We start from the raw sequence: 10,757 nt of genomic DNA, 5'->3' as shown, positions 1-10,757 counted from the left end.
TCCCACCTAAGATAATCCCCGCCTGGGCAGACTCTCACCCACTGGTTACTCCTTGAGCAGGTCTGAAATGAACGCCAAGGTGCTGGGTCTGTTACTCTTTGCCTCGATTTCCCCAATGGGCGCCAAGGAGAGGTGTCCACACTAGCTTCTACCAGACAAAAACCCACACCTGACCGCCCCCCTTTCCTACAAAGGTCTTACACAGGCGAGTATTGGATTTCGCTTTATTTTGTTCCCTTCCCGTCTGTTTGGGTGTAGAAAAAAAAAATATCACCGAGAGGAGGCAGCCAGAAAGGGCAGGTGTAGCCGGATTTGGGGCGCGGGAGGGAAGGGTTAGGTAGAGCACAGGGGCCCCTGACTTTTGCTTTAGCAAGGTTAGGAAGAAAGGGGGATTGACATGGATCACGCAGAACGGGAGAGGACTCGATGGGCTGGGGCTTTTAGATTACCGTCTTAGGGGAGGGGAGGACCAGGGCTTGGGGAAAGAAAGGGCGCCAGGCCAGGCGTCAGTAATACTGCGACGTGGGCAATACGTATTCGTAGGGAACCCTAAGAAAACCTCAAGCCCCTCCTACTCTGGGGCTTAGCTCTTGCCCCAGCAATTTACCGTTTGGAAAGACCACCCCAGCCTCAGGGACACTCGGTACCGCAAGGGAAGAGGGCCACACTGGCTGACAGTCCCGGGGAAGGCTGTTTTTCTCCACCATAGTGGAAGAAGTGGGGGCAGTCACAGGAGCATGGGGTATATAGGGACGGGTCCCACCTAGCGAGACTGCGATCTGGTGGGAAGCTCGGGACCCGGGACAGGGGCATTATCCAAAGTAGGGGTGCTCGCTCTGGAAGTTATAGTCTGGGCACACCTTCTGCACCAGTTTGTAGTCGAAACTGAGGAAGGAGACGAAGATGCAGATGACTTTGAAGGGCTTGGCGCAGAGCCAGGCGGCCTGGCTCTGCGTGTGCTCGGTGAAGCACACCTGCGACGGGTCGTACAGGCACGGGCGGTGCTTGCGAGCGCGGTTTGTCTTCTCATATTCCACGTGGCAATTAAAAGCGCGCGACTCTTTGGCCCCAGGAACTCCCAGCGCGCCTCCGAGTGGGCCGGCAAGTGCGCCCCCAAGGTTGCTTCCCAGCCCCTGCCCCGCCATCCCCAGAGGGGGCCCCAGTCCTGGGAGCACCCCTTCTAGTGCCAGCGTGGACTGTAGAGGGTGGGGGGCAGGCCCAGGCAGCCAGACGCCCCCGAACTCCACACGCTTGGAGGGCGGCACAATACTGACACTTAGGTTACCCAGGCTGGACGAATTGTGACGGAAGTACACACTGAAGGTACCGTTCACATGGTCCACGATCTTGCCGGTCACCAGCAGCGAGAACTTGAGGGTATGCACACGAAAGTAAAAGTCCCCCCAGCCGAAAATCTTCTTGGCGCGGGCCGCTTTAATGGATGGCTTCCTCTTGGTGCGCGGCACGGGCGGGCCACCGGCTGCCCCCGGCTTGGCCAGCGCCCCGGTGTGGTTAGCGGGCCAAGCCCAGCTCCAGGAGCGCGCCGTGCCCAGGCCCTCGGAAGACGCGGGCGCTGGAAGTTGCTGGCCGCGGGCGCCCCCTCCGGTCATGGCGGGACGCAGGTCCAGGTATTGGGGCCTCCCGGATTCCACGATCTGGCCACAGACAGCCTGTGTGGGAAGAAAGAAGGTGCTGACCTGGGCGACCCACAGCGGCGGCTCAGGAGTGTGTTCTGGGGTCAGACAGTCAAGCCCTTTCAAGCTCTGTGATCTTGGTCAAGTCATTTCGTTTATCTGGGCCGTAGCTTCTGTACCTGAAACGTGATCTGAGAGACCCAGGGCTGTCACAGAGCTCCGGGGTGGGCATACAGACAAAGCTAGCTTTGGTGTGGGTGGGGAAAGGGAGGGGCCCTTCTGGATTGTCCAGCCTGTCATGGTCCCAGGGATGGGCCAGACTGCCAACCGAGACCCATGTGCATCTCCAACACCCGGCAGGCAGGCAGGCATCGGTAAAGAGATAGGAAGCACTTCCTGCCTTTTGTAGAGACCATTTCCATTCTATACTTCATCCTTCCCGGAGGGGCCTCTAAGAACCAACTGAGCAGAGAAAAATCTCAGACCAGGGATTGAAGCTTGTAGAATAAAGGGCACTCCCCCTGTCCCCAACCCTTTGGGTTGGAAGGGCTGGAGGAGTCACCCTGCCCGCCCACGGTGCTGGCCTGTCTCAGGTGGCTGGGGGAGCTGGGAGACAGCGCTGATGTTAATACAAGATGGATCGAGAGGCGGGCGCGGCCGGCCCGGTCCGGGCTATCAATTATCTTGGGGTGTGTGTAGAGGGGGTGGCCGGGAGTGAAGGAGCAGGGGGAGAGCGTCGGTCGGGAGAGTGAGAGGAAGAAATATGGAGATGCCGCTTCGGCACAGGGAGTGGGAGGGAGAGGAGCAACGCGTCAGAGTGTGTCAGTCAGCCCGCACTAGACACCACCGGTAGTGTGGCCCTGACAGCTGCCTGCCAGTCCCTTGGGAGAGGCAGTTCCGTGTGTGCCTGGGGTGGTGGTTAGCCTGAACCGGCTGTGTGTATGTGTCCATGTGTTCTGTCTGGGGTGGCTTGTACAGATTCAGTCTGCGAAGGCTGTGTGTGTGTGGCTGTGTTGATTCTCTGTGTGTTATGTGTTTGTATGCCTATGTACATCAGCCTGAGGAGGCTGTGTGTGTGTGTCCCATCTGCTCTCAGCGGCTGCCTGTCCACTGTGTATTTGTGTCTGGATTACCTGGGGGGCATCTGTCTGCTGTGATGTGTGAAGCTGTGTGTCAATGTGTGCTAGTGGTGTGTGTGTGTGTGTGTGTGTGTGTGGCTATGGTATTTGTATGCCCATGTACAGGGTGACTGTGTGGTTGGCTAGGGGTGTCACTTTTCTTGTGAGAGGCCCTGTGTCAGGGTCTTTCTAAGGGGGAGGGGTGTCTGCACAATGAGAGTAAACTGTGTTCATACCACAGGAGTGAGTGTGTGTCACACACACACACACACACACCACCACCACCACCACATGGCATGTATTTTCCTACCAGTCTTTACAAATTGTGTATGAACAACAGGCATGCTGACTGCCAGGCTGAGGGTAGAGGGGTAAAGGGCCCGGAAGCACAGGTGACCCCCTCTGTTTGCACACACCCGAGTCTATATATACACTGTGTCCACAGGGGACAGGAATGGCCGAGCTGGGCTAGAATCTCTCCTGGCTGGTCTCCGTCCCCGAGACGACGATGCTGAGATCCCGGGTTATTAATGCTGCCGCCACCCTCTCGTCATACATATTTATTGCCCCCCTCATTTCTTCTCCTCTCCAGCCCTCCTCCCACCCCAGGTGAGGGTGGTGGAGAGTGATTGACTCACGCAGACAAGCTGGAGCTGGCATCTGCCGCCCGGAGGGGGCACCTGAGTAGGGCTAGGGACAGAGGCTTAGGATGGAGATGGGGGCAGGGGAGAAACTGGGGAGGTGGAACTGAACCCCCTGGGGGGCGGTGGAGGTAGGTGTGGGTGAGGCTTCAGGGAATACCACAGGATGGGTTGTAGAAACCTTACCCAGTAGCCTGTCTCCCTCTCTGGACCAAACCCCTCCTATTTCCAGTAAAGTCCTATTTCCAGCTGGTCCACCCCTCATCCCTGTCCCCCCTCCCCATCCCCGCTCCCCCCATCCCCACCCCCAAGTGCTCAGTGCTCAAATGCCTCCAAGCCACTTCCTAGGACATCCTAGCACTCTTTGCCCTGCACCCAACTCCAGGGACCTGCTCAGGGCTGGTAGGCTCAGTCTCCTCCGAGGAAGAGATGGGGCGGGGTGGTGATGAGGTTGGGCAGGGCAGAGAGAGGTGCCAGGATGTACCCCCACCTCTGATCCCAGACAAATTGCTGTCTCTGCTTCTGTGATCCTGGCAAATCCCTGGGCTTCGGTGCCCACGGCCCCCACCCACTGCTGGAGTGCTGCTAAGATAAAAGGGAAGGGGGGAGGCGGCTGGAGCGACCTTGGGGGTGGGGAGCTCGGACCGGGAGGGGTGAGAGTCTGAGAGGAAACGAGCCGAGAAATGGGAACACGGAATAAAATAAAATAAAATCCTCCCTCTGGCTTCCTTGATCGCTCACGCTCTCCCTCTCTGCTTGCTCCTCTCTCTCTCTCTCTCTCTCTCTCTCTCTCTCTCTCTCTCTCTCTCTCTCTCTCTCTCTCTCCTTTCCCCACCCCACTCTCTTCTCAGTCTCTGTCTCAGTTTCTTCCCCCCACTCTTGTCTCTGATTTCCCATTCTGGGGAGTGCCATCCTCCCTTTCTGTCTGTCTGTCCTTCTGGTTGTCTGTTTCCAGCAATGGATGACAGGATGGGGGGCTGGGGGGAGGGGTCAGGAAGCACAAGGTGGTATGGGAGCTCCGTGTTGCCAAAGCCCACCCCACCCCCAATGACTGAGAGCCTGAGCAGGGTGTTGACCAAGGGGGAACCCCCTCCCCAACTTGAAAGCTAGTTTAATTAAACTAATTGGGCGCAGTGACATTTGCAGAGGGGAGAGGCTAGCAGGCTCGCTGTCAGCTGGGGTAGGAGGTGGAGGTGTGTGGTGGTGAGGGGGCTTTCAGCAAACTCCTTCAGGCCTATTTGGAAGGAACTCAGCCAGGAACACTTTGCCCCAAGGCAGCAGGCCCACGCACCTGAGGGGGAGTTGAGGCCACCTCCTGGTGCTAAACAAACTCCATCAAGGCTCTGGGGATAGAGAGGGAGGATCTGGCTGTCAGGCCCCCTTAGCCGCATTGCAGGGTGCACTCCCCCCCCCCCCCCCCGGGCCTCCAGACTATCCAGACTAGTCCTTGCTTCTCTTTTCCCTTTGGGTCAGCAACAACTTACAATTCATCAGAGGAAGAAAACGGTTTAGGGGAAGCAAGCGATAGAATACCTGCAAGTAGAGAGTCATCTCTGCAGTCAGGTCAGGGTGGGGTGACGGCTGACTGGGAGCTGGGAACAAAGGTGGTGTGTGGGGCGGGGTGGGGGTGGACAGGACAGGACAGGACAGGACGGACGGAGGTGAGTACCAGGCTAGGGTAGAGATGGTCTGCGACTAGAATTGGGTACCGGGCTGGTAGGAGCTTAGGGTAGGAAGATGAGGATCCCACAAGGGTAGCCCTGGGGGCAAGAATGATTGGAAATGATGACCAGGTATTAGGCAGAGACCTAGAAAGCAATGGGTCAGGGACCAGAAGACTAGAGAACAGAAGCTAAACCAGTGCAGGCCTGGCCAGTGACAAATGGACTCTAGCTGGCGTGGAAGATGGACCGGGGAGACAGTCATGGGGCCAGGATGGGGCAAAACAGAAAGGGAGGAAGGAAGATGGTTATTAAGAAGAGAGAAGGATGCTGGTGGATAGAGACCTAGGACATGGGGTAGGGGGAGGACTGAAATGATAAATTGGGAACCAGGAAAGTGATAGGCCGTATAGAAACAGACAGGAGCTTGAGGACAGGTATTCAGAGGAGACAGGAAAAGGCAGAAGGCCAGCTTCAGCATCAAGTTTGGGAGGGGGCCAGGTAAGCAAGCAAAGGCAAAGATACCTCTTGCAGAAGCTACTACCGAGCAGGGGTGAGGGCCTGCTGGTGAGATGGGTTCTGTCCTTGGGCCAATCGCCCTCTCCCCCGCAGCCCCACCCTCTCGCCTGCCCGCGGCCTGCTGCGCAAGGCTCACCGTTATCTGAATTTTGATTTTATTTTATTTTATTTTATTTCCTTGCTTCCTAGAGCCTGCGCGGTCCCCCCGGGAACGGCTGCCCCCCGCCCCCCGCCCCGCGCCTCACTTTATTATTGCAATAAATGTGCCTATAAAGGCGCCGGCTCCAGGGCGCGGTGGGGGGGGGGGGAGCCGCGGAGCGGGGATGTAATTTCCCGAAGCCTGAGCCGGAGGGGGAGTGGGCGGGGTGGAGGTGGAGGAGGGGCGGGCGGGGAGAAGGGGAGACTCGCCAATTTCCAGTGCTCAAGGCCGCACTCCCAGCTCCCTATCCCCGGTTCGCTTTTTCTGCTGTATATCTTGGGAGCCCCTTTAAACTTGAACCAGAAAACCTCTCATCACAACCTGACCCCCTCCCTCTCTGTTAACCTTGGCCCCTGTCCACGCCTGTCCTGGGTTACAGGGTTCTCTCTATTCAAAGTTCCCTAGAGCCTTGCCAAGTGCTCCTTACTGATCCCTCTGAGGGTCTGTCTCTTCACCTACCTGCTGGCTTTCAAGGTTTATCTTCCCATTCTCCAACTGTGGTTGCCTGACCCCAGTGACTCTTCTTTACCTGCTGTCTGCTTTCTTACCAAATATCTTCACCATCACCTCCTTCTCGAGCTCTATCTAGCTCCTCACCAAGCCCAGCCGTGACCCTCAGGAAATTCTCCTTTCCAACGGTGCCCCTCCCATTCAGGGTGTGTGGCTTGGCTGCAAGCTCTGGCCCAAGGGGGCTGTCACTTTAGACCCCCCTCCTCCAGCGTCCCTGGCCCAGCTGCGGCCCCTGATTACTCTGGGACCAAGCCCAGGCTGTGCGTGCCCAAGTGGCCCAGCCAGAGATTAGTTAGGGGGCTTGAGGAGGGTAAGGAGGTAGGTAGGAGGTGGTGGTTGGCACAAGGGTTGTGGCTGGTCTAGACTGAGAGATGGGGGGGGGGCAGGGGGGTAGCTGTAATCCTTCCCTGAGGCAGGATAGAGCTGAAAGGTCCCACAGGACCCCGCCCCTGCCCTCCCCCAGCTAATTAGTAATTAGTGATTAGTGATTAGTGACTATTGATCGCCTGCTGTTTTTCCCAGTAGGCAGCTTCTTTGGCAAGGGGCAAGGAAGACAGGGATATAGAGGGAAAGGGGGTTGAAGATTGTATTGGAAAGATCCTGAAGCAACCAGTTCAACCCAGAGGCCAGAGCCTCCCTGCCCCCCCCCCCATGCGATGGAAGCCAGAGGAACCAGGATCTGAGAGGAGTCTCAGGCGCCCAGGAAGTAGAGGAAGAAGCAGAGAACTGGAGGAGGCAGGGCGGGCAGCATTGATGGTCAAGATCTCCCTAAGAGCTGTCTTAAGAATTGTGCCCATCGACAGCTTAACCCAGTGTCAGCCTTATCTCTTGCCCACTCCCAACTCTGGCATCAAGATATCCGCCCCCCATGCAGGCACACTCAGGAGTACACACACATGCTCACAATCAGGTGAACCTATCTGAGACTCACAACCCATGCTATGAGCACACTCCCAGACCCAGAGTCACACGAAAAGAACAGATGTGTTCCAGCAAACACATCAGAGACCCCAGGGTGGGCATCTAGGCAGGCGCACACACCCTACTACTGTCCTACTCATAAGGCCATCAGAGGATAGATTTCCTTACACTTCCACGACCCTATGCAAAGTAACAGGTATTCACACACCAAACATAAACACAGATCCTCACACGTCCACAGGCAGGACCAAATGGCAGGATAGGCCCTCCCTGCCGACTCCGACATAGCCACCCACAGCTGCAGCTCTCTCACAGGAAGACAGATTCCCATCTCCTCCTCGTGCTTACTTTCCCTCAAGCCTCTGCCAGATGTTTCCTTCCCCTTCAGGGGGTAAAGGAAATTAAACCAGATCTGTCCACAGGGGAGTTAATTTGATGGGAAGAGAACAGAGAAGGCTAGTGGGGGTTGAGGGAAGGATCAGGGCCATGCATCCCCCCCTCTTCTGGGATCCCAGGCCTTCACACACTGAGGGTTTGGGCCTGGCCCTCTCCTGGAGTCTTCCTGGGTATAAACCAGGCCTCAGGTTCAAAGGAAGCGCCTGCCAGAGGCAGCAGTTTTTACACCAGGGGGTCTTGACTTTTCTTTCTTTTTTCATTCATTCATTCATTCATTCATTCATTCTTTCTTTCATTATTTATTTATTTATTTATATTGCCCAGCTTCCGTTCTCTCAAGGTCACTGGGCAGACGGGCTTGGGAGAACCCGAGGGCTCTATTACTGGTTCACTGGGGCAGTGTCCCCCATTGTGGTTATGGGGACACCACACCAGAGCTCGGGGCCCAGTGTTTTGGAGAATTACTGGTCTCTCTTAGGCTGGGGATTGAGGTCCAAGAGTGAGGGCTTGTGGAGCCAACGGGTTGCCTTAAACTAAATAGATCATAGTTGAGAAAGGAAGTTGGGGGGCAGAGTCTAAACTACCCCCGTGGATCACACTTCAGGGCACAAATAGATGGCAGTGATGTGAAGTAGGCACAGTCACCCATGGAAAGACACCGTCTCCACCAGGGCATGCCAGCATAGACAGTCACCCTGGGTCCCAGTGCCTGGACTCCCTGGACACACGCTAGCACACCAGGGCTGGCTGTAACCCACACACTCCACATTGGCATGTATGAGCCCATCTGGGCTAAAGATCTCAAGTCAAGAGTCGGGCAGGGCAGGATGAGGTCTGGGTCCTTTTAGCCTTTGGGTCTTCACCCAGAAACCCCAGGAAAAGAGACCGTGAGAAGGGTGGGGGCAGGGAGGAGATGGGAGGAGAGACTCCCCTCCCAGACAACAGCCCCTGTCTACCAGGAGCGAGAGGGGGGTGTGTCTGTGAGGTTGTGCAGGGGAGATGGTGTCTCCGCGGGAAATGTGATGAGAGACTGCAGCCAAGTTCAGCCCTGCTGGTGTGGGTCCGTGTAAGCGCGTGTGCCTGGGCAGTGTATGCTCGGATCGCAGCGCCTGCCTGGCATTGTGACAAGTAAGGAGAAGAGAAATGGGAAGGTGAAGGGTAAGGGGTGGACGGACAGACGTACAGACAGACAGGGAGGCAAGCGAGGTAGGTGAGGAAGGAAGGCTCGGCTAACACCCGCTGGCTTGTCTGTCTGTCTCGCACTCCTTCTCTGTCTGGCGCACTCGCGGGTCGCGCTTCGTCCCCTCCCCCGTCGCGCCTGAAGCCGACCGGAGCTGGGCCTCCACCCTGCACCTTCTTCTAACCCTCAGCCAACTTGCTGGGTGCCTGCCAGTCCTAAAGCGGGCAGTCTGTCTGTCCGCGTCCCCCACGACGCACAAAGTTGGGACGCTTAGTGCTGGGGGCGGGGCGGACGCACGGAGCCCCCTGGCATGCAGTGTTCTTAGTGTCCCGGACCCCGCGCCTTGGCTCTGCCACCCTTACCTTCCTAAGGAGCAAAGGACCAAAGAGCAAGAGGAGCCATTCCGGGAGCAGCCGCATCTTCCCGGGCGGCCGAGCGGGTCGGGCAGGGCGGGTCCCTGGGCGGGTCGGACTGGGCGCAGGGCGAGGGGCGCCGGGCAGAGGGCGGCGGCGCGAGCAGCGGGAGCGGGCGGCTTGGCCCGCGGACTGAGCGCGGAGCGGAGCGCGGCGCTGGGGGCGGGGCGCGGGCGGGGGAGAAAGTTGGGTCTGAGTCGCGGGGGGGGGGGGAGGGGCGGGGCTCCGCGGTGCTCCAATCCCGGCCGCGCCCCGCGCGCCCCCTCCCGCCCAGCTGGGGGCACGGAAGGTGACTTTCACTGTGACACACCCCGGACACGCCCCTGGCTCAGGTGTGAAGCTGGAGAGGGTCAAGGGGTTTTGGGGGGGTGGCACCCCAAAGATGCCAGGTCTTGAGGCGGATAAGGGTTAGGACAGGGTGTGGGACAAGGGTGTGGGGGTGTGGGTCTGGGCTCTGAACTGTGAGGGGGGAAGGGGGCGTCGCGGAGCATGAGCCCCGCCAGGCTAGGCAACGCGGCAGGACCCTGGTCCTGTGATGCCGGAGGTGGGTGGGTGGGGGTGTTTCTATAATCCTGCCAGAGGTAGGTCTAGGGCAGAGATCGGGACAGGGACTGAGGTGAGGGCGGGCGGGGCCTCGGGTGACTAGCACTGAGTGCGGCGCTGACGGGGATGGATGGGCGCCCCGCGGCTCATTCGGCCTGGAGATGAGAATCATTGATCACGGACGGAAACCCCATCACGTCTGTCAATAGGGCTGACAAACGGCGCCCGCCGCCCTGCCCCCGCCCCTCGGCACCACTGCGGTCCCAGGACCCCTTGACTAAACCGGCTCTTTTAAGTTGGCCCCCTCGACCCGCACTGTTGACCCTTGCCCAACCAGAGCATCCTTGTTTGGGGGCTGGGCAGGAAGTCCTCAGTGCCGTCTGCCTAGCCTCTTGGTTCAGTCCCTGGGCTTTCTCTCCCACAATCCCATCTTTCACTCCCAGTTCTTCCCATCCCGTCCCCTTCCCTTTCTATCTCTGTCCTTGTCTCTGTCCCCAGATCCAGCACGGTCTCTGTTCTCATCCTCTGGGCTATTTCGTCGCCTTTCCTCCTCCCACTGGTCTCTCTCTCCCCTGCCCAGGGAGTCTTCAGCTGTCAGCTGTTGCTATGCTGCGCTGTGGCTGAGGCTGGGGAGGTAGTGTGACCAACACCTAGACAGCAAGAGATAGGACCAAGCAGAGATAAAGAGGCAGGTCCACATCCCAGGCATACCCCACTGTCATAGTACCCCGCCACACTGTAGCCGTGAGGCCACATTCACATACAGACCAACATACACAGAGGCACATAAGCACACACAGACGGACACACACGACTTATACACACAGTAGCATACAGTGATATATAGAAACAGCTAGGTACCCAAAGTACCCCCTTGCCTTGGCAGAGGCAAGTACCCACAGGGCTACACACACACACACACACACACACACACACACAGGCAATCTGAAAGACAAGCCTGGGGATATGAAAAGATCAGACACACAGAATGTGACAGACACCAAAAAGAGGGTCAGGGAAAG

At 57.9% G+C, this 10,757-nt stretch overlaps 1 protein-coding gene across 1 annotated transcript; it reads right to left on the bottom strand.

Moving 5' to 3' along the window:
• Window positions 1-228: 228 nt before the first annotated feature.
• On the bottom strand, window positions 229-9,198 carry Nxph4 (neurexophilin 4). Its single transcript, XM_052165496.1, has 2 exons — window positions 9,142-9,198; window positions 229-1,670 (listed from the first exon to the last, which is right to left on the bottom strand). The coding sequence occupies exons 1-2, from the start codon at window positions 9,196-9,198 to the stop codon at window positions 813-815; spliced, it is 915 nt and encodes a 304-aa protein (XP_052021456.1). The 3' UTR covers window positions 229-812.
• Between the last annotated feature and the right edge of the window lie 1,559 nt (window positions 9,199-10,757).

The sequence above is a fragment of the Apodemus sylvaticus genome, chromosome 20 (genome assembly GCF_947179515.1).
Source record: "Apodemus sylvaticus chromosome 20, mApoSyl1.1, whole genome shotgun sequence".
Classification (NCBI taxonomy): Eukaryota; Metazoa; Chordata; class Mammalia; order Rodentia; family Muridae; genus Apodemus; species Apodemus sylvaticus.
Note: the sequence above shows the minus strand (reverse complement) of the source record. Positions and strands in the feature narration are given on the sequence as shown.